Source organism: Orussus abietinus, unplaced genomic scaffold (genome assembly GCF_000612105.2).
Source record: "Orussus abietinus isolate OABI.00-Male unplaced genomic scaffold, Oabi_2.0 scaffold154, whole genome shotgun sequence".
NCBI lineage: Eukaryota > Metazoa > Arthropoda > Insecta > Hymenoptera > Orussidae > Orussus > Orussus abietinus.
In genome coordinates, this window is record NW_019394391.1 from 106,196 (window position 1) to 129,279 (window position 23,084).

General features: G+C 42.8%; 5 protein-coding genes across 5 annotated transcripts; 2 read left to right on the plus strand and 3 right to left on the minus strand.

The window, feature by feature from the left end:
- The first annotated feature begins 155 nt into the window (after positions 1–155).
- On the plus strand, positions 156–9,449 carry LOC105695961. Its single transcript, XM_012418042.2, has 10 exons — positions 156–697; positions 1,695–1,964; positions 2,626–4,129; positions 4,386–6,097; positions 7,127–7,250; positions 7,349–7,551; positions 7,863–8,200; positions 8,275–8,419; positions 8,528–8,640; positions 8,980–9,449. The coding sequence occupies exons 1-10, from the start codon at positions 523–525 to the stop codon at positions 9,088–9,090; spliced, it is 4,695 nt and encodes a 1,564-aa protein (XP_012273465.1). The 5' UTR covers positions 156–522; the 3' UTR covers positions 9,091–9,449.
- Positions 9,450–9,465: 16 nt separating this feature from the next.
- LOC105695963 lies at positions 9,466–10,880 on the minus strand. The gene is made up of 3 exons (XM_012418045.1): positions 10,750–10,880; positions 9,973–10,272; positions 9,466–9,895 (listed from the first exon to the last, which is right to left on the minus strand). The coding sequence occupies exons 1-3, from the start codon at positions 10,844–10,846 to the stop codon at positions 9,801–9,803; spliced, it is 492 nt and encodes a 163-aa protein (XP_012273468.1). The 5' UTR covers positions 10,847–10,880; the 3' UTR covers positions 9,466–9,800.
- A 422-nt stretch (positions 10,881–11,302) lies between these two features.
- On the plus strand, positions 11,303–14,061 carry LOC105695992 (FIT family protein CG10671). The gene is made up of 3 exons (XM_012418093.2): positions 11,303–11,540; positions 12,247–12,500; positions 12,589–14,061. Exons 2-3 carry the CDS (start codon positions 12,279–12,281, stop codon positions 13,546–13,548), a joined length of 1,182 nt encoding a protein of 393 aa, XP_012273516.1. The 5' UTR covers positions 11,303–11,540; positions 12,247–12,278; the 3' UTR covers positions 13,549–14,061.
- On the minus strand, positions 13,793–16,896 carry LOC105695991 (serine/threonine-protein kinase RIO1). Its single transcript, XM_012418091.2, has 5 exons — positions 16,755–16,896; positions 15,586–16,570; positions 15,221–15,432; positions 14,603–14,893; positions 13,793–14,219 (listed from the first exon to the last, which is right to left on the minus strand). The coding sequence occupies exons 2-5, from the start codon at positions 16,562–16,564 to the stop codon at positions 14,112–14,114; spliced, it is 1,590 nt and encodes a 529-aa protein (XP_012273514.1). The 5' UTR covers positions 16,565–16,570; positions 16,755–16,896; the 3' UTR covers positions 13,793–14,111.
- A 636-nt stretch (positions 16,897–17,532) lies between these two features.
- Positions 17,533–22,492, minus strand: LOC105695990 (dnaJ protein homolog 1). Its single transcript, XM_012418090.2, has 3 exons — positions 22,243–22,492; positions 20,599–20,942; positions 17,533–19,895 (listed from the first exon to the last, which is right to left on the minus strand). Exons 2-3 carry the CDS (start codon positions 20,920–20,922, stop codon positions 19,134–19,136), a joined length of 1,086 nt encoding a protein of 361 aa, XP_012273513.1. The 5' UTR covers positions 20,923–20,942; positions 22,243–22,492; the 3' UTR covers positions 17,533–19,133.
- Between the last annotated feature and the right edge of the window lie 592 nt (positions 22,493–23,084).

The window sequence follows — 23,084 nt, forward strand, 5'->3', positions numbered from 1 at the left end:
TGGTTGCTCTTTCTCGAAGTTCCGCCATACTTTGAGAGACCTTGTCGTCTCTCTCGCTCTCATTCCCTCCGTACTAGTGAGACAAGGGCAGCGAGTTCCAGGAGTAGGAGTAAAACCCTACGGTCTCTCGCTACCTCCGCGATGTGTACACCTCCCTCTCTCTATGAGGCGAACCGAGATAACCTAACCTCGTAAGACGATCTCGCGTTTCAAGGCCGCGAAATATTCTCCATCTCCGACAATTTACTCCGATTACGCGCTCGCGTGCTAATCACCCTACACAAGGCGAGATAAGGCGATATACGAGACAATACGAGATACGATAATCGCGCTGGTCGCGTCCCTCGAGTATTCCTTTGAGTTCTTCGAGGTCTTAACCTGCTCCACGAAGTCGAGGACTCCCTGAAAGGCGAGTCATGTTCAGTCGTGTTCCCGAAATTCGGAAAGTAGACCAGGTCGGATGAAAACTCTCGAATCGGTGTCACCAAAAAGAGAAGGTAAAGACGAGGTCCGAGTCTCGCTATGATAACACTCGACTCGGAGAGGAAGAAGAGGAGAAAATGGTCCATCAGAGGATTCCTCCGGAGCATTTCGACTGCTCATACTAGTGGAAGTTCATCGACAGAGGAAACTCCTCGGGTTAAAAAATCTATCTTACCCACTAAGAAGCACTCCGTCTATCCAGAACCTTTCCTTGGTGAGTTGCCCTTTCTCCGTCGCCTGCAATGCACAGCGTAATGTATTATCTCTTATCGTCGCACCAAACAGGAATGCAAGATAAGTTCTATAAATTGAGAAATAAATATTTATTGAATCGAGATACCGAACTTTGGCGTTAAGTGTTCGGTACCCCTCGCACATGCTTTTTAATGTATTCGGAGCGAAACTCTATCAAGTTTACTGATATTATCACAGTCAGTGCTGTTTATGAGTTGACACTTTATTTTCAGATAATGTCGGGTCTTCTTCGTGCCTTTGTTATACAAGGTGTAACAGAATTCGTAGTCACGGTTTATACGGCACTATCCTTGGAAAAGGAGACGACGAGTCCTGTATTATTTTTTTCTACAGTGCATAAATTTCCTGTAATAAATAAACGATGCATAGTCAATCACTCACGTTCCTGAACGGAAGGCATAGTGATGACGACGCCAGTGAGGCTGCTACGTCGCAGACAACCGAATGCAGCCCTACCGGCATCCTCTTCGCTATGCCTTCCGTTTGGGAACGCAATTGATTGGCTGCTTCGCTTAGTTATTACAGGAAATTTATACACTGTAAAAAAAGTGTTACAGGACCTTTCGATTCCTTTTTCAACAAAAATAGCGCCGTATAAACTGTGACTACGAGTTCTGTTACACTCTGTATACTATTTTACAATGCTTCGTTTACATTTTGATGATAGTAACTGTGTTTTAAGTATCAACTTTTGTTTTATTTAAAATGTACCGTTAAAGATAACAAAGAAACAAATACAAAGCTGTTGCAGTGGGTTGTATAAAAAAATTAAAAAATGTTTGAGTGAATTAATAATGGATTAAATAACTGCTAGGATCTTCACATCACCTTAAATTGGTATATGACGTCAACATAATGGAAGAACGATCTATTTGAAAGCGAAGCATTCCTTATGTCAGCTGCGTTCTTAACAGGGTAAAAGAGAACGTGCTAATTGTTGTTTTTCACTTTGCTAGATTCGCAAAGTACCGTGCTGTGCAATGGTTCGGAGGCTGATCAAGGCGATGCCTGTGTGGAAAGCCCTCAAAGGTCTACAACTCGGTGTCGAAGGCCGGGGTGGCCTCGGAACAGCGAAAGCTCACTAGATGGCCCCGTTAGGAGGATCCGCAAGGAAAAGATCAAAGCCAGGTCGGAGGCCAGGCGACATCGACTCTGCGTGGACAGCAGCTCCGAAGAGGAGTCTTGTAAATCAAACAATTCGTTGACTAAACTGGGAGTGGATAATGGTATGTAACACTCTACAAAAGCCCCCAGAATTCCAATTATTCGTTTGAAATTGTTACACCCAGTTTGGAGAAAAGTTTTATACATGCTTTGACGTTTTGATATATATATTTATCTTCAAAACACTTTAAGGCTTTCACATTCACGTGGTAAAATTTCGATTGATTGAGTACACTCAGTTTGGAGAAAAGTTTCGTAACTGATTTACCCCTGAGGTGCCGCTTTCACATAACCTCAATCAGACTTTCTCATTAAGGCGATGCGAAAGAGGCATCATAAAGGTCTCGTTTATGAAACTTTTCTCCTAATTAGGTGTACCGAATACTTTCAGACTTTACAAGGTAAATATGGAGGCTATAAAGAAGGACTTTACAGCCATGAAATTTCAGTTTTCTAAAAATTTATTCATAGTCATTTTTAAAATTTGTTATAAAAAATGAAGTTTTGTGAATGTCAAAAAGCTTCCTTAACGCTTCTATATTTAAGTTGTAAAGTTTTATAATTATTCGGTACACCCAGTTTGGAGAAAAGTTTCATAAATGATCGACCCCTCAGGTGCCGCTTTCACATAACCTCAATCAGACTTTCTCATTAATGATAACTGGAAATCTTTTAACTAGGCGCATGTAATAAAATTGAATGGAAATCTTTTTTCTTTTAAAGGCCTGCAGAGGAACGATTCCACTCACAGGAAGACGAGGTGTGCGCGAACAGAGAGATACGTAAAACGCCTCTCTAGAAGCGATTCCACTAGCGGAGAGACCTGTAACGAAACACCATTAACCTCTCGTGTGGGACTCGTCAGTGCAGTGTATTCATGTATTGATAAAAAATGTCAACCTCCTTTCGTCAAGACGCAAGAATGTGTATCGGCTTCACCGCTGCAGTTCACCGATGAAAGTGTCTCTACGTATTCATTTCCTCTGCGTCCAAGGTCTTTCCAGAGTGAAGAATGTGCTACGAGACAGTGTAGTGATGCTTTTAACAGATCGAAGCAATTGTTCACAGGCTCCGGAAGGTTTTATAAAAATAACAGTCCCAATGGAGAGGTTCCTCCTAGAAGCATGTTGAGTACTAATAGCAACGTTTATCGAAGCCCATCGGAAAGGAACCCTCCACCGAGAAGAGTGTCTCGAAGTGGTCAGTGTAAATTTCCTAAAGAGTATAGTTCCTTGGAGTTCGTTAACGGATGTGAAAACTCTTCGCAGCAGAGCAGGAGGGAAGCATACGACAGAACTTTTCATCCGTTTGTCCAGAAGAAGGCATTATTATCGGAGAATCGAGCCTTGGTAAACATACCCTCGGAGAAACATGACAGCAATGTAAACAGCAGAAGCAATAAAGTGAATTCGTGTTTGGAACTCTGGAACGCCTACGATACAGAGAAACAGAATACCAAAGATAAACTGACTAACCCTACGATCTACTCTAACTATGGTTCGCTGCAGAGAGACCGAAGCACCAGGATGGCTCCAAAGCTGAGTGACGTCAACTCTCCAGGGTGTCCACCAAGTCCTCCGAAGAGGCGTTACTCATATCCTTGTCTCTCTAGGGCGTTTAGTGACGTGAAAGTGGAAATGAGTCCGAAGAGGGACTCAAAGAACCTGGAGGAGGCTCTGTCGGAGCTCGAGTCGATATATAACAGTCTCTGCCTGGGGGACGACGAACTCCTGGACAGGGCTGAGCAGCGAAGCATGGAGGAGTTCAAGAGGAAAGAAGTAAACAGTACTGCGTCATACCCTAGGGGAAGCTCTTCGGAGAGCTCTTCGACAGGTTCTTCGAGGATTGATGAAGTGAATCGAGCCCAGGGATCCTGGCGTCCTGATGTTCCTGACACTGTGCGTGATGATATGGCGTATCGGAGGATGCATCCTAAGGAGGGGCGCTCGCCGGCCGACACCCGGGAATCCTTGTCCAGAATCAGTTATTTATTTGCCTCGCCGATGATGCTGCGCAGGGAGGAAGGACGAGCGGAACCGAGGCTAGGGCGCAGAATTGAGCCCGATGTCGTCGGAGATGATGTGGCTTTTCGAAGCATCCGACGTGCCAATGATATGCTCCGGGTTGTTGAACCCCAACCTCCGTTTGGCATCCCTTTAGGTCCTGTTACAGCTGCTCCGGAGAGCGATTATCTTCATGCAAGCCCTCCTGCTCGCACCTCCCCCAGGTAGGCATGAAAAGTTGATAATATGGTATCGATACTCTCACTTATTATTTATATCAATGGTTTTACTCATTTGCACCGATGAAGGGTATCGATACATACTTTGTGTGAAAAAGATGTATCGATACCTTTACTTATTATTTGCATTGATGAAGTGATCGATAAGGAGTATCGATGCATACTTGGCATCGAAAAGAAGCATCGATGCATACTTGGAATCGAAATGTGTATTTATTAATATTAATTTATCCATACCCAGGTCGCCGTACATCCCGCACTCCGCACCGGACGTCGTGGCCGACGACCTGGCCTTCCGGAGCCTCCGAAAGGATGCACGACCAACAACAATCGACAAACCTACAGATTCCACTTTTGGAGTTAGGAAAAAGCGCGCTGTCAGGTCACTCTCGGCTAACCTCTACGCCTCGATCAACAAGCTGCACCACCTGGATCGCCCTGGAAATCCGGAATTAAACAATTCCCCGCCCGAAGCGAACTTTCTCCCGGATTTGGAGGTTAGGTCCGACACCAAGCATTTCTCCAGTGATACCGAGTCTCGCGATGACCATGGGAAGAGATACAAGTGCCCTAACCTAGATATCAATGGCAACCGGGCGGATGAGTTTCTTCGTAAACGTGTCCAGGTTTATGTTCCTCAAAATTCCATCGAAGAAAGGAAATCAACAGTCCGAGACCCTTTCACAGAGGTTGAAGTGCTGAAATGTAGGCAGCTCTGCGAGGAACTGGAGAGCCTCATCGAACAGGCTAATAAAGAGGTGGAGAAAATGTCTCCTCCGGAAGCTAAATTACCCCAAGTGAGGGAAAGAGAGTCGAAGCTCACAGAAAAAAATAGTAGCGATGAGAAACTTCCATGTACCCAAACTGAAAAGAGCTCCGATACCCAGTCTGTTTCGAAGAAAGCTGCTGAAAAGTGCTCGGAGGATGTTACAGAGAAAAACTGCATCGAAAAGACTCCTGAATTTGGAGAGGATTTCGCCAAGGATGTGACAGAGGCCAGTCAGCTGGAGAAGAGCTTTGCAGATGTCATCGAGTCGATTACTATGTCACTTGCGGAGTATGAAACGATGAAGGGAAGTTCAAGTGTCGATGCTACAGAAAATCAGGAAGGGGGTTCTGCTGTCAGCCTGAAACAGCCTTCGGAGACTGTGTCTTCGCTTTCAGCTGATGGGACTGATATTTTATTGGTCTCTGATAAAGAGGAACCTTCAAAATGCTCTCGTCCTTACGATGAGAACATTCGACAGGTTATGGAGTCCCTTAGCAGCATGGTCGGCACGATTGATAATAGTTTAAATGAAGAACGTCGAACGAGCACCTGTACTTCTCTCGACAAAGAACATCTTACGGATAAACAAACTCTTACTACACTTAACCTAAGTAATTCGACCGAAGAGAGAGATAAACGTCAAGGATCTCCTGCTCGTAACATTGAAAGATCTCATGCCTCTTCAAGCAGTGAAGACGCAGCTAAACAAATTAAGGAAATGAATGGTTTGTGGGATACAACTTGTAATTTGAAGGTTTCAGACACGATTGATGATAGTTTAAACAAAGAACATCGAACGAGCACGTTTAGTTCCCTCGAAAAAGAATATCTGACGGATAAAAGTTATCCTACTGCACTTAACCTAACTAATTCGACCGAAGAGAGGAATAAATATGAAGGGTCTCCTGTTTGTAATATAGAAAGATCTCGTGCCACTTCGAGTAGTGAAGATGCAGCTAAACAAATTGAGGAAACAAATGATTTATGGGATACAACTTGTAAATTAAAGGTTTCAGACACGATTGACCCGAAATCCTGTGATGTGAGAAATATGGAAGAGACCGAAAGCAGTGACGATCCTATCGATGCTGCCGAAGGAAGCCAGAGCTTCTCTTGGAGCTTTTCTGAGAACTCTAGCTTAATGGAGGAGGAAAATGAAGAAGATGAAGCTCCTGTGTGTCCAGGTGAGGGGGCGGATTGTAAGCGTTGTCAAGATCCAGCCAGCCACGTTTGCTTCGCAACACGACACATCCGCTATGTCACTAACAACGCAACGGCTTATTCCGTTTTTTTGCTTGCTTTTTGCCTTTTAATGTTGCTAGCAGGTCTAGCTCTAACGTGACGAGATTGCATTGTGAGACGTGCACTTATTTTTGGAAACGTTTGTCATTCCTTACCTGTTTTCTGCGTAATGTTGCGATGAGAAGAAGTTTTAAATGATATTACTATTGTAGGTTGCAGCTCGGTACGTTCGTAGCGCGAATCGATTGTGTGGAAACTTCGTCGAAGGGCGTTGAAAGTCTTGTTTGTAGAATTGAAGACACTTAACGCTTGCGTGAGACTAACGGGCCATTCTGTAATCAATTGCAGTTATTCCTTCGAGAAGGAAAGATAACCGTACTGTATTTATCGGACATTTGTTAATTTATTGTTACTATGCGTGTAGGTTGTTATGGATAGTTTATCTAAGAGATATATATAAGTAAATGTGTTACCTGCTGAGAAAGCTGTTGTATGTTTGAACGAATAAAATATAGGACTGAAGATTATTCGCGACAGTTTGTACGGTCTTCAAAAATCTTCATAAAAATGCGCTTCGCGCAAATCTATTGGGTTACGTTTTCATCGCATTAATAAATCTCCGATTTGGAGTACCATGGAGACCGTCAAAAATTTGTGTCGAGCCAGTTCACATGAATGGTCTCGTATTTTCACCACCAAAAATGTTCCGTAATACCGTCAGCTACTCATCTTTCACATTTTCACTAAATTTGCTTTACGTAATAGACCCCCTGTTGAATTACCAATTAAAACACCGCATGTTGTTCCAGGGGAAAGTCCTGCCAATGGAAACAGCTACTGGTTTACACCACTTCATTAAATATAATCTTTGAAATATCTCAGATTGAGGTTAAGCTTCAATAATCTGTTGTTAGATGGCGACATTATATCTGCCATCCTAATCAAATATTAGTAGAACTTTCTTGTTCCAGGTTTTATAATCAATGCTTTTGTCACGAGAGTCTTGTGTCATATTTTGGCAATTTTCCTTGTCATTCCTCGTTTTCGCTACTTTTTTACCGACATTAAATATTTCTTAGAAATTCAACGAAATTCGTAAGTATAAAATATTTCTTTCGTTAGAAAATGGAAAAGGTTGATACTCGCTTTATCTTTACGTATCGAAGTGTATAATTAGTTATTTATCATTGAAGGTGGAGATACGTTTATTTCAGCCTTAATTTGGAAAACAGTGGAATAAAAATGAGGGAATTCCTCAGAAAAGGCCAACAAGTTCTGATCGTAGCAAATCCAGATGACAATGGAAATGATTTTGAAGAGTTCGTACGAGACGTCAGGGAAGAAGTTAAGGATACCGGTCAAGTCGTGCTCACAGATTTGGAGAAGTTTAAAGCTTGTATGTTATCGACTCTTGATTCAGGTTATATTCCTTCTAGAAATTGTTTCATCGTTTAATACTTTGAATGCCTATAATAACGTTGAGACAATTCCTATATAATAATTGATGGTAATCGTATCATTTAAAGCATTAAATATTAGGTTGAGGAATAACTTTTCGCCTTTTTTAACGTAATATAACACTTTTCTAACTTTTAATATAAGCTCAGACTCTATTTCTTGTTTGTACTTTGATACGGTCTAAAATATGTTTGATAAAAATATTGGATATACGATATGCAAGATTATTAATCGATTAACACGTTTCAGCTGATTACGAGTCGATCGATATAATTTTATCTGGGTGTTATCGTCCGTTTCATCACAACGATGCTTTGCTGGAAGGATATCTGAATGTTTTGAAACCTGGTGGCTCGATCGTAATTCAAGAACCGTGTACAACTACGGAAAGTCAATCGTGTCAAAAACTTATCAGTAAACTGAAGCTGGCCGGTTTCCTTCTCGATGTTACTAAATGCAAAATGTTTGCCGATCCGCAAACATGCTGTAATTCGATTTCTAGGGGGGAAAAATTGTTGGAATATTTGAATCATAAGTATGGCACGAAAGTTCTATGTCAACTGGAAGCGAAAAAGCCTGAATACGAGGTTAGGATTACTTTTTAATAAATTATTCCCCCCAGTCAGCAATGACAATGTAAATTTATAAACTATTTTTCAAGATCGGTTCATCGGTATCGCTTCCATCCGTTAAACCTAATCAGAATGTGTGGAAGCTGGAGGACACCGTCGACGACGATTTAATTAACGAAGACAGTCTACTAGATGAAGACGATACCAAGAAACCCGATGCTTCTACCTTAAGAGGTATCGTAACACCCTGAAATTTTAAGAGCATTACTTTCAATTATACACACATTATAGAAATTAGTTTATCTAAGCCTATTTTCTTAAATCTGACATTAATCGTTGCAGTCTGCGGTACCACCGGTAAAAGAAAAGCCTGCAAAGATTGTTCTTGTGGCCTGGCGGAAGAATTGAACCAAGAAAAGTCATCGCAGAAAATTGAGAAATCATCTTGTGGAAACGTAAGCATTAAAACATCGTTTTGTTTATAACATATCATAGTTTCTTAATCCGAAACTAAATTATCAAACTCAAGTTTTAAAAGGAAAAGAAATTGTGAATACGTTCATCGACAATTCCACTTACTTTGAATGGTGCATACGATTAGTTAATCACGCTCTAAGTAAATGTGGTGGAACATTTACGTTTTTAACCCCTGATTAACTTGGACATTAACTTTAACCTACGGTTAGGTAATCAATGATTTAATTGAGGTTTGTGGAACCGGGCTTATGATACTCTTCTTAAGGTTATTACACATTATTCATGAACTCTTAAGTTTGATAATCGAATCGTTGCAGTGTTATCTGGGAGATGCATTCCGCTGTGCCTCCTGTCCTTACCTTGGAATGCCAGCATTTAAACCAGGTGAAAAAGTTCTCCTTCCGGAAGGCCAACTCATGGTAGAATGAACGTGAAATGTATTTTAAGTATTAAGCGAACCGGTATTAAAAATTTACACCTTAGCGAAGTGGTCGAACATCTTTTACCATAACCTCCATGATACTGGAACTGATTTAGCATTCACTGTATGTTCCATTTTCTTGTGAAAACTTTGAGGAGTCCAGGAAAATGCAAAAAAAGGTATTTAGTTTCTTTTTTCTCTGGTCATCGTTGGAAAATGTGATCGATTTCTTAACCTGTGACGCCACAATTTAATATGGCTGATTTGTCATTGTTAACCTCTCACGTGTTAATATACGTTTTTGCTTCTAATTATTGGGATTAAAATGCAATGTACTTGTAATTAATAATAAATAAAAGTGGAAAAGAGCAACGCTGAATTATTACAAAGTAGAAAAATACATTTTTAATATCCATGTTCAGTGGAACGTCCCCGAAGGCCGCTAGTAAAGTTACATGTACAAATAGTATTATTAAAACTACCGATTGGTTTAACTAACTACACTACTCGCTACTAATGAGATGGTGAACTTGTACTAAGGAATGGTTAAAGCCTTCGCATATATCTTACGTAAGCCTAATGATAAGAACTGGTCGATGAAATTGCAGAACATTTAACTCATTGTCAATATTCTGCAACTCATCCATTCGGTATATTCTGGACAATTCTTACCATTATGCTTACGCACATTGTTACGCAAGGTATCTGTGGACATCTTTACAGCGTTCGGTAAATTCTCTCTATGTAATTATTATATTGTTTCCAACAAAATGCTCCTGTTGCTATCACACCAGTTGCCAGAGCGATACCACCTGGAAGATAGGACGACGTTACTTAAATATCTCATTTAAATTTCAACCTCTAAACATATTTGGAAAACAGCACTTACCGACAAAACTTAAAGCATCGAAACGCTGATCCTGCCAAGACCAGGGGGCTTCCATCGGAACGGCAGTTGTAGTTTCATGGGAAAGATATCCAGGTGATGTTTTAGATTCCGCAGTTGTCGCTTTATGAAGTTTATTCGGGATAACTTGTTTCGTTGTAACTGTAGTCGAAGACACTTGTGGAACTGCAGTAGTAGACTGGGAGGGAATAGTTTTCGCTCCACATGGGGCCGTTACAGGTTCAGGCGTAGAAGACCCACTCGGCGTTTTTGGTTCGGCAGTCGTCGTATCAAGGTTAAATCCTGTAATGCATTTTTTTATAATTTTTAAGTAGTATCTAAATATATCTGTATCTAAAAACCACAAGAAGTGAACTAAATACTTTCGCTTTAAAGTATTAAATTATCGTAATCGATCGCAGATGAATTTACAACCGATCTGGTGCATGTCACTAAATTTAATTAACGTTTAATCATTTTTGGTGGTACAGTGCACTCAATACGTTAACCGTTGACATTTGTAACGATATAAATGACATTCGCAAAACATAATTTTATTCTACCGTTCGGAAGTTGAATTTATCGCACATTGACAACACTTAGGCAATGTTTTAAATGACTTTAAAATTCATTATAAACTCAGTTGGATATAGTTTGCCATGTATCCTTGTTAATAAATGTTCCGCACAAGTGGTTACATTTTTCTCTGCTAGATTTTTTCAATATACATCACTGAAAACAAAGAAATAATAGAAACCGTAAAAAGTAAATTAAATGTACCATTAGTGCCCACAGTAGTAATACTTCCAATAGGACTTGCAGATCCTGTTAGAGGCGCAAATAACAGGAAAATTGAAACAAAGTGGAAAGTAGTCATATTTGTTACAAATTGAACGCTACAGTTGTTTACGACGCGGACATGAAGCTACGAATTATATAGAAGAGCATTCTATTATACTCTATCCATGGGTGTAGGCCAGTTTCACAACTCGAGTTAATCGAAGTTTAACTGGTTAATGGCCGTTTATAAACTGGGTTCCACAACGTGAGTTAATCGAAGTTTAACTAATTAACAGGGCGTTTATTACGTATTTGTGACGAGAGCGCTCACTTCTCGCACTTTTATCTCACGTGGGTTTATTCGCCGAATTACGTATTCGCTATATGAATGGTCTCGCATTTTCACTACCAAAAACGTTCCGTAATACCGTGAGCTACTCATTTTTCACATTTTCGCTCAATTTGCTTTGCATGATAGACCCCCTAATTCCCTGTATAAACGCGATTAAACTCACCGTGTAAACTCAATGCGGCCGCTCGTAGGTGGCGGCGAGCCCAGTCGTCGGCTTGTTGCATACGGCGACCTGCGTCGACCTGAGAAAATAAGGTGGTGGAGGTGGTGGATGTTTTGGCTGAAAACGTACTTAGGAAATGTCCAGTCACGGCCATGCTTCGTGCTTCTGCTCGAGCGAGTGACCTTTGCTCGATGAATTCGACGTTCTGCTGAATAGGAATGGTAGAAGCGAGACCGTTAGCGGTCACTGTTCTTTCTTGACACCGTTGAACCCCAGGTAACTATTTTTACACCGCGGCCGGCTCTTTAAAGGGACCGCAACGCGTGGGCGACCCGTGTACGAGTTTAAGCCTAAGTAAACTGATCCTTACACAAAGGAAAATTCGTAGCACTTCTGCACCACTCGAGTGGAACTTCTCTACGATAGAATATATAAAGAGTATTACTTCGATGTACAATTTGGTAAATAACTAAGCGTAAAAATTAAAAGAAGGGATCGTAGCACTTTTGCACCACTCGAGTGGAACTTTTCTGCGATAGAATATATAAAGAATATTACTTTGATGTTCAATTTGGTAAATAACAGCGTAAAAATGAAAAGAAGGGATCGTAGCACTTCTGCACCACTCGAGTGGAACTTCTCTGCGTTAGAATATATAAAGAATATTACTTCGATGTGCAATTTGGTAAATAACTGAGCGTAAAAATGAAAAGAAGGGATCGTAGCACTTTTGCACTACTAGAGTGAAACCTTTCAGCGATTGAATATAAAAAATGTATTACTTTGATGCACAATTTGGTACATAACTGAACATTCCTAAAAAGAAAAGAGTACAAGCACTTTTGCACCACTCGAGTGAAATTTCTCAGCGTCTTATTCGAATCAACTGATCTGAGAGGGATTTCACTTCACCTTAAATATTTTGCAGTCCTACGAGACAATTCCTGTCTCTCCCTTATCTAATAGAAACAATGTTCGACAGATTCCCAGCTGGAGCCGCTTGTCCGTCCGACCATGGCTATCGGGAAGAGGAGACCGCTGCATCCGACCACGGGCAGCATAGGAACCCCAGGAGGTAGCTTCCGATCCAGCCACATGAACTTCAGACCGAGCTCTACACAAGAAGACAAGGGTGGCACGAGGCCCACGGCGGCCCCCAGCTCCATCGGACTCATCCTCCTGACGATGGTGCTCCACGTGTGCAAGAAGTCGCTGCTCTTCGACACGAGGCTCAAGGTCAGAGTTTGAGTTGACTTAAATCATGATTTATAAACAATACTCTCTGACTTTTAATTTTTTAAATGAATTAAATTTTACCAACAAGGTGGCCATCTACTGCGGAGCCATATTCGTGGTGTCGCTGATAACAGACACGATCACGATGCCAAGGACATACTTCGCAAGATCAGACAACGCCCTGAACCAGTACTTCGTAAAGTGGGGTTGGGGATGGTTATTGATGGTGACGATACCCTGGATAGTCCTGACAGCCCACACGGTAGGATGTGGCCAGCGAAGGATCCTCTTCAAGCACCTGGGACGTCTCTTGCTGGCAACGGCAGCCTGGCTAATGTGGATTAAACTGTTCAACTACATAGAGACCAACTATGGCAAGTGTGTGAACACAAAGGACTCGCAGTTACAATCGAAGACCAAGTGCCTGCAAGCCGGGAAGTTCTGGAACGGTCTGGACATATCGGGCCACTCCTTCATCCTGATATACTCGAGCTTGATCCTGGCGGAGGAAGGCTCCACCCTAATCGGTTGGGAAGGAATAAGAGAGCTGGTGACGCAGGAGGAACACTCTAGAGTAACGTCTGGGAAAGGCAGCTCCGGTCCCCTGCGTAACCTCTCAAATACTGACCTGGACTTCGTTAAGAAGGCCCATGGTGCCCTCACTCCCTACCTCAGGGCTCTCTTCATCGTCATGACCTTGCAACAGCTCCTGTGGGACGTCATGTTAGTGACCACGCTGTTATATTACCATATTATGATCGAAAAGTTCATCGGTGGGATCACTGCGGTGCTTACGTGGTATGTTACGTATCGATGGTGGTTTAGGAATTCGAAACTGGGGTTGCTCGGTCCTGGGGAAGGCCTCTTCAAGTATAACGAAGTGAAGTGCAGTACCGATAATGGTACTGGCAGGGTTAGACGTAATACTATTAATGGGGTCGGTCCCAGGTTCATGGGCATGCCAATTAGAACAAACCTGGACGTTCCCGAAGTCTCTTCGACGAGTAGGCAGCAACCTGAACAGGAGATTTCGGCTTCCCGCATTTAAAGTAAGGTTATATGCAGGTGCCTTACTGGTGACGGTACTACAAGACATGTATGTAGATAGTTAGACGTCAAGTGGGCTCTCCTCGATGCGATTCGTGTGCAGTTCTTGTGTGGGACCTGTGGACTCTGTACATTCTGCCGACTGTTGTGTCCTTTAACTGTTAAGCTACATCGGAGTGATTAATATATAAAATACAAGGTGTTTGTTATATAGATATATAGATATATTTAGTAAGATAACCTCGTGGGTGAATGTAACCTATATTTATTGAAACATGACATAACCGCGAATTCGTTTCGCGGAATAGAAGGGAACGAAATGGAGACTTTGAATCTAGACCCCTTAACTACGTTATGTGGTATTGTTTGGTTTCAATGACACAAATGTACATAAACGTAGCATCCAATACCTGCACATCCCGTTACTCTAAATGTATTATACACACGGTACCTTTTATACAAATTAGTTTTCATAAGTTTGCCATGGGAAAATTAAATAGTTCAATTTATTAAATTAACCACATGGCCATTTAATGGTCAACGGGGAATATTAGGGCGTAAAGGTTATCTCTTTGATGACTGCTTCGCTCTCTCTCTCTTCTTTTTTATGTATTTCTTCACCTTGTGTTGTCTCTTTTCAGCTTGTTCGCTCTTCACAGCTTTCTTTCGGGCCTGCAGAAAGTGGAACAACAGTAATTAATAATCAAGAAGATACAATTCCTATGATACATTTTCCAGGTGAAACTTCTTTCGCCGAGAGAAGAAAAAGTTTTATGACAATCGATGCAATATTTACAAAATATTCGAATAGGTTATGATCGAAGATACTCATAACCTATTTTAGTTACCGCAAGGTTTTAATTTTAATGCTAAAATACGAAGAAGTGGACATTCTTAATAAAGCAATGTGTTTATCGATCTTCTGTTAACGCATTGCACTTCTTCGAAGCATTAATATAACCTCACATTCTGACGCAAAGAAACTCCACTTCAACGGTGTGTTAGAACTAAACACTTTTTGTTTTAGATGAATAATATATACTTTTTAAACGCACCTTTTTACTTTCGGTAGTCTCATCCTTAGGACGTGCCGAATTGACGAATTTCGATTTGTTAAGTCCTTCCCTAACCTCTTCCTCCTCATCGTCCTCACTGTCATCGGAGTCACTCACATCCGAAGAGTTCTCCTCTCCGGTTTCCTCTTCACTCTTGGCATCTTTATTGGCAAGGATCTCCGGGGACAAGTTTGGCGTCGACAAATCATTTTTCAAGCCAACTAACGTTTTATAGATCAACGATTCCTTCCCAGTCTTCGCAAGCCTAATGTCACGTTCGAAGTCTACTACCTGTCGATGAAAAAAATTAAATATTCTTCGCACGTCTTTCTTTAAGGTGTTATGAAACAGTCAGCCTATATATATCTTTATAATTATCCTACTAAAATGATACATTTCATATAATTCTCAACATAGAAATGTAACAAACGTCTACCTAAATATAAATGTTGATAACGTGACATGTCAGCTTACGTTACCATTTCAATATCCAAAATGGCGTTAACACCAAAAAGAGTGTAGATGAATTTTATTTTATCGACGTTGATTAAAATTCTCAACTCAAGGTTTAAGCACTCGTACGGATGTCAATGGTAAATATATATATATATAAATTACCTGAGTCAGCCTCTGAGGAATGTACGCATGCTTGAAAACCAGATCGTCAACTTCTTGGTTAGGGTTGACAGTCCCTTCCAAACTTTCGCTGACTCTTTCTGCTAAAGCGTTTAAATAGTCGTCTTTGTTGTCATCCGTAATGGTAGGATCGGTGATGAAATCGAATAATTCCTTGATGGACATTGTGGCCACTTGCCTTTTCCTGAAGAATTCTGAAAAGAATTGTACGCTAAGTTTCAATTGAACATCCTTTACGTTGGAATGATCGTTAAGTCTTAATTATCGAACATGTCCACTAATACATTTCCAATGCAGGGGGTTAATCGACAAAGTATTGCAAAAAAACACCACGTAAAGGTACTCACCGGTAATATTTGTGCAGTCTTTCCGAAGGAAATCCAGAGCATGAGGATGATCATGCTCTACCGATTGAGAAACGTCTATAATAACCACCGATTCCTTGTGATAAAGTAAATTGTACTCGCTGAGGTCAGCATGAACCAATTTGCATTTATTGTACAAAGTCCACATCATTTCTATGCACTCTCTATACAGTTTTCTCAGTTTCGATTCACCAAGAGTGGCATCTTTTAATTTTGGAGATGGCCAGCCATCGACGCCAATGAATTCCATCAACAATACATTTCCGCGGAGAAGAATTGGTTTCGGTGCATGCAGTCCGGCTTGAGTTAACCTAGCTAAATTCCTCATCTCCTTCTCTGCCCAAGTGCGAACCATTTTTCTCGGGTTATGTCTGCAGTATCCATGCCGGAAGCGAAACTCACCGTTGATGTACTTGTCTCGGTCTTTGAACAAGAGAATGGAGGTTTTGTAGATCTTAATCGCTATTTCTAGACCTGTCTTCGAAGTTGCATGGTACACGTTCGCTTCTTTCCCTGTCGATATGCAGCCGTTGATTTCTTCGATGATGCCTTTGTTCAGCAGTCGGAACAAGATCATACGAGTGCGTGGATCCATTACTTGCTCTACGGTCGCTCTGTCGTGCTTGTCTTTCGTTCTGTTGCGTTCCTTTTCACTTCTCTTCTCGCTTTCGACGAGAGTATTCGTCGCATGGCCAGGCAGAGTGTATCGGTCGACGTTTATCTTACTGGCGAATCTTCTCAGTAACTTATCCGAGGGTTGGTAGTCGGATACTTTGTTCGATAAAACCTCCGAGTCGTTGTAATCCTGGCCTTTCTTCGTGTTGTATGATATATTTGCATTTGCTTCGATAGGGTTCCACTCGCCTTCAAAGTCTTCGTCTTCTCCGTTAAAATCATCGGAGAGACTCTCACCCTCGACGTGTAAGTCGCCCAACTTCTCTGAGAGATATTTCGTCGACATTTCTTCCTGAAATTGAAACGATGGTAATTATGCAGTAAAATTCTGTGATAATTTCAAATATTACGAGCTTTGCTGTAATTCGTCTTCCACAGAAAGTGTAACAAGTAAAGAGGTTAGGTCTTGGCCTGTTCTTGGTCTCTAGCGCCTGTTTTGATATTCAAGATATTTAATACACAGAATCTTATTATACCTTTTTTTAACGAAGAGGTTAGATTGATAACGAGAAATAATCTACGATAACGGTAACGACGATGAGGATCACTGTCTGACTTGCTCTAACCTATAAACTCGACTTTGCTTAACTCAATTCGACTAGACGCAGTGACCACGTCTCCACCGTATTAATAAATCCAGGATTTATCCTGCCCGAATCCAGTAAATCACATTAATAAATCCCGGATTTCGAATATGATGTAAACGTAGTTCACGGCAGCGATGAACTTAAATTAATTAAACTTTGATCTATAATTAAAAAAAGTATAAATCACGCGCTTCTCATTTTCTAAATTATTTTTAAGAAATGTCATTCTCAAAACGCGCATAGCGTTTTAAAATTCGGAATATACCTACCTAAAAAAGAAAATGAAGTTCATAGAAAGGAAACTCATCGTATTTCCGGCGACCGACAATTATAGAAAGTTTGAATCTCGCGCCTTTAATGTCTCCCTTTATTTGAATCGCACATCTTAAAAGAAAAGTCAACTTTCACTCCTAAAATGCGTATAACATTTAAAAATCTGAATTTAAGATTCAACCATTCAAAAACAGTGAAATGAAGTCCATAGAAAGAAAACTCATCGTATTTCCGACGACCGACAATCAAAGAAAGTTTGAATCTCGCGCCTTTAATGTCTCCCTTTATTTGAATCGCACATCTTAAAAGAAAAGTCAATTTGCACTCCTAAAATGCGTATAGCATTTAAAAATCTGAATTTAAGATTCATCCATTCAAAAACAAGGAAATGAAGTATATATAATACGGTTTTTATTTTTCTCCTTGCTTTCAGAGGGATTAAAAAAAAAAAAAAGCGCGCCCCGTATCACAAAACCCGCACTGGGGATACGATCTAAGAAAGGAAACTCTCCTCTAGAAATGAAATTCCGTCTATTTCGCAGTCCTACAAATGTCGCGGAACACTTTTCGGTTGCTCGCATGTACGCCCTCCAATCACTTCCCTAATCATTTTTCTTTTTAAATCGCCGCTAACTTTTAGAACTCCGCGAGAAGAGTCGAGAAACCGTACGTCGTAAATCGTAAGTTGATAATCGAAAATCGCAAATCGTAAATTGGAAAAAGGGCCTTTCGCCTCCCCCCGGGAATAACAGAATCACGACGCATTTTCTAATAAAGAGAATTTATACAATCGAGTCACATTCGATGAAGGGCCTTTTTTTAAATAACGAATTTGCATACATACATACATATATTATGCATCCTCTGTTAAACGGCAATAAACTTATATACATAAAGTAGAAAGAGGGAGAGCCGACGCGCGACGGAAAGATAACCTAGAAACGAGAACGAGAGGGAAATGCAGAGCGCTCGCTTTATTCCGCGTCTAAGGACATAGACTTCGGATACATGGAACCCTTAACCTAACTTTCCCTTCGATGCTTACAAAGGCAGCGAAGAGAAAAATTAAAAAAAAAAAAAGAGAGTGAACAAAGGAGTCATCCATTCTCTTTCGATGTTCTTGAGAGGGTTGCGAAGAGAAAAGAGCAAACACAGTAGTGATCGTCTCTCTTTCGATATTCCTGCGAAGACTACGAAGAGGAGCGAACGAAAGGTTCTATCTCTTGATATTCTTGTAGATTGTGAAAAGGAAAAAAAAAGAGAGAGAGAGAGAACCTCCTGCCTTCGCAGTTAAATTGAGGACGTCGCAGTCAACTCCAGACACTCCAGTTACTGCGAAGAGACCAAATTAAAGCACCGCAGTTCCTGCGATGCCATTGAAACTAAAAACGAGAAAGAAGAATATATTCTTCCTTACTTTATCTGTCTACGCAGTTAAATTGAAGACATCGCAGTCCTGCGAAGACATTCGAACTAAGAGAAAGAAGGCATTCCTTAACTTCACCAGCCTTTGCAATGAAACCGAAGACATCGCAGTCAACTCGAGACCCTCAAATTAAGTCTCTGCAGTTCCTGCGATGACAATTAAACCAAGAGAAAGGTATTCGTTCCCTCACTATCTGTCTTCGCAGTTAAATCAAAGACATTGAAAACCCCCAATCCCTGCGGAGGGTCCCAACCAGATGCTTCGCAATGCCTCCGAAGCCCCCAACCAGGATCTCTCCGCAGTACTTCCAAACCATGCAATAATCTCTCCCTCCCAGACTCTCGGTCCACTCGTGCGAACGAAACGCCCGTCCACCAGGCTCCACGTATCCGAGTCCAGGTCCCGGAGAAGAGGTCGGCGTACGAAAACCGCGTCGGTCACCGGTGCGTGTCCGGAGATTTGATCCTCTCCTAGAGTCCCCTCTCGTGCGCCCGGGGGAAGGTCCTACTGTACAGGGCCCGCACCGGGTAAGGACTTGTCGGCGGGGATTCGGTCGCTCCAGGGGACGATCAGTTGGGCAGGGTGTCGTAGAGGATGTCCTTGACGCTCTGGGCGAGGCTCTCGGGGAACCTGATGTCGAAGGAGACGAGGAGTTCGCCCTTCCTAGAGGGTTCCTTGGGGAAGGGCAGTCCCCGTCCGGGGATGCGCTTCACCGTGCTCGGCTTGACGATCTCCCGGGTAAGGTCCAGGGTGACCTTCTCCCCGGAGAGGGTCGGCACCTCGACGATGGCGCCGCATAGCGCCTGCTTCAGGCTTAGCTTGTGCGTGTACCGGATGTCGCTTCCCTCGCGCCTGAACAGCGGATGCGGCTTGTCCCGGATTATGAAGACGATGTCGGCGGGCACCTTCCCGCGACCCTGGTCCCCCTCCTTCTGGAAGGTGATCTTCGTCCCCGCCTTCCAGCCCGGCTTCACGTTGATCGTCAACACCTTGTCCTCCTTCCTGGTGCTACCGTCCGGCTGGACCACGCGCCTCGAGATCTTCATCTTCTTCGTGCAACCGCGCACTATGTCCTCCAGGGAGACGTAGAGGTCGTGCTCGATGGCGGGATCCTGGGCCCTGTCCTTGACGCCACCCGCTCGCCCTCCCCCGTGGGCCCCGGCGAAGTTGAACGAGTGCGACCGGAACGCTCCACCAGGTCCCGCTTGCTGCCTCGTAGCCGGTCCTGCTGCTAATCCGAACGGGTCGTCCATGTCCATGTCCTCGTCGTAGAGACCAAACCCCCGGTTGCCGCCCGGGCCGCCCGAGCTGCCGCTGAAGTCGAAGAACGCCTGCAAGGATGGTTTACCTAGGTTAATACCTACGTTGCCGACGTTCGTTTTTATATCGACAACTATGTCGAATTATATTGGGTATTGTACCAAATGGCATACTCCACCTGTCGTTATCGTACAATAATTATAAAGAAATCGAAGTAAAACTCCAGAAATCCTCTGGATTCGTGCTTCCTGGGGCCCTAATTGACTGCGGAGGGACCCTCTGCGCCATCTGTGATTTCCAGGTCAATTAAATTATCACTCCGAGACCTCGTATTACAATCGTTTTAGCATAGAAGCGCATCCAACACTTTTCTTGCCTTTATCCCGTTCAAATGCGAATTTATCGACTACCAGAGTGTTCTAAATTGTCGTAAAATTGTCCTGACCCTTTCTTTTCTCATATCGGAGCCTTCAATAATTATATATCGATCGAGATATGAAAGCTCGATGCCATTTTTGTTCTAATCTGGGCCAAGTTAAGAAATTTGTTTAAAAAATCCAAATCTTGAAAGTGTCAGGATAATTCCTACGAGCTCATCGGTCACGTGTCAAAGTTTCAGACAGTTTGGTTCAATACCCTTAAAAAAAAGTGTCTTATTCGAGTCGACTGATTTGAGGGGGGTTTCACTTCGCCTTAACTATTGTTTATATACCTCAGTCGTTTTCTCGTCCCTGGTTATACCACCTGGGTGAGAAAGCGCCTTAAAAACTCTACCTGGAACGGCGTGGCCGAGCCAAAGAACTGGGCGAATGTGGCCCTGGGGTCCCCGTGGAAGGTGTAGCTGCTCCTCCCACTTCCACCCCCGCCTGATACGTTGCCCTTGAGGCCCTCCTCCCCGAACTTGTCGTACACCTCCCTCTTCTTCGAGTCGGAGAGTACCTCGTACGCCTCGGCGATCTCCTTGAACTTCTCCTCGGCGCCGGCGCTTCTGTTCTTGTCAGGATGGTAGCGAAGAGCCAACTTCCGATAAGCCTTCTTTATTTCGTCGTCAGTGGCGTTTCGCCCAATACCCAGGATCTTGTAATAGTCTGTCCCCATGTCTCTGCGCCTCCGACTCTCTGCAATGGAGATCATTTAGGTTAGGGTGGTCAAACACTCTTCGCAGATGCCTTACATAACCTTACATGCGATCGTAGAAGGGAGAACTGGCCAAATTAGAGGGAATTTCATCGAAAATTAGGGTTTGGCAAGTTTATTGGTTAGGTCTTACTGTTAAGGCCTTCGCAGACAACCTACATAACCTTACATGTGATCATAGCAGGGAAAACTGACCAGATTTTACTGTATAATAGTACAATCTGGCCAACAAACCTGTCAGTAAATATAATGACAAAATATAACCAATTCTCATTCCCATAAACCCTTTAAACTTTTCCTTCCTACATCATTAATGATATCAAAATAACCACTAAGTTTCCCTCCGCCTTTTGCCTTCTAACATCCACAAAAATATAATTAAACAAGATAATTATGTTCACATCCGCATCCATTTCCTTCCTACCTCATTAACGATATCAAAATAACTATTAAGTTCCCCGACGTCCTTTCCCTTCCTACAGCATCGATAATAATATAACATAATATAATCGAGATCTCACCCACGTCCTATTCCTTCCTACATAACGATATCAAAATAACTATTAAGTTTCCCAACGTCCTTTCCCTTCCTATAGCATCCATAATAATATAACATAATATAATCGAAACCTCACCCATATCCTATTCCTTTCTACACAACGATATCAAAATAACCATTAAGTTTCCCAACATCCTTTCCCTTCCTATAGCATCCACGATAATATAACATATAATCAAGATCTCACCCACGTCCTATTCCTTCCTGCATAACGATATCAATATAACCATTAAGCTTCCCGACGTCCATTCCCTTCCTATATCATCCATAATAATATAACATAATATAATCAAAACCTCACCCACGTCCTATTCCTTTCTACATAACGATATCAAAATAACCCTTAAGTTTCCTGACATCCTCTCCGTTCCTGCAGAATAGACAAAAAATCATTATTATACATGATAAAGCCAACGGTACGCATCCACTAGGTGAGCCCGGAGAGTCGCAGCAAGGACCAAGCCCAGCAGACTCTCCAGGGCGCGGGATGCACCCAGGGCGCTTATAGGGCGAGCTCCCCGACGCCGCCTGTCGCGTCTGCTAAGTCCGGTTATTTCTGGACGTGACTCGCGCCTTGGGCCCGAGCTTCGACCCCGAGCCGCGCCAAAAGGAGCCTCCTCGGGTGCGGGTCGGGACTCTTCTCGCGCGCGCGACGGTTCGAGTCAATTCGAGTCAATTTGAATCAACTCGAGTGAACTCGAGTCGTCCTCTGGGATACTCACAGGTCGAGCTGCGCCTCGGTGCGTCCACTGGCGGCAGGCGCGGCTTCTCCTCGAGCTCTCGGTACCGCTGTGACGATCACTACGAATACTCTCGTCGTTTCTCACCGAGTATACGTGTAAGTGTGCGCTACCGTCTCTCTTGCCCCTCGTGCGTGCGTCTGCCGTGCGCGCGTGTACGTGCGCGCCTGACGGCCCGAGATCGTCCTTCTACTACCTTCTTGAACTTTCCAGAAACGGAGCGATTCGCCCGCTGTCACACTTCCGTGGCGCTTCTATTCGACCTGTTTACACCGCGGCGAAGGTGGGTCGCCTCGTTCATCGACCCCGACCGGTCGGCCAATCAGGGGCCGCGAGGGACGACGCACGCACGCCATTGGTTGAGCTCTCGACCAATCACAGGGCAGTATCCAGGTGACGGACGCACGCCATTGGTCGAGCCCTCGACCAATCGCAGGGCAGTATCCAGGCGACGCTCGATACTCGCGAAACAGGCGGGATTTTGTAACTCGTTACGAGTACGTCTCCATCGTACTCGAAATCCGGGATTAATCGAGTCTAAGCCCGGTAAATCCAAACTCCCGCGGTTCCAACGGAATCAATCAAATTCAAACTCCCGCGGTTCCAACAGAATCAATTAAATTCAAACTCCCGCGGTCCCAACGGAATTAACCAATCACAGCGCTACAAAACGCTTCATTTTCACAAAACACACATACGGCTTAAACTTCTAACAAATTTCTTAGATTTAATTATTATACTTACGTCTTACCCGGTCCTAGTCCTATTATCACAATTTGCACGTGAAAATCACATACGCAAATAAATTTTCCATCTACGCCAAA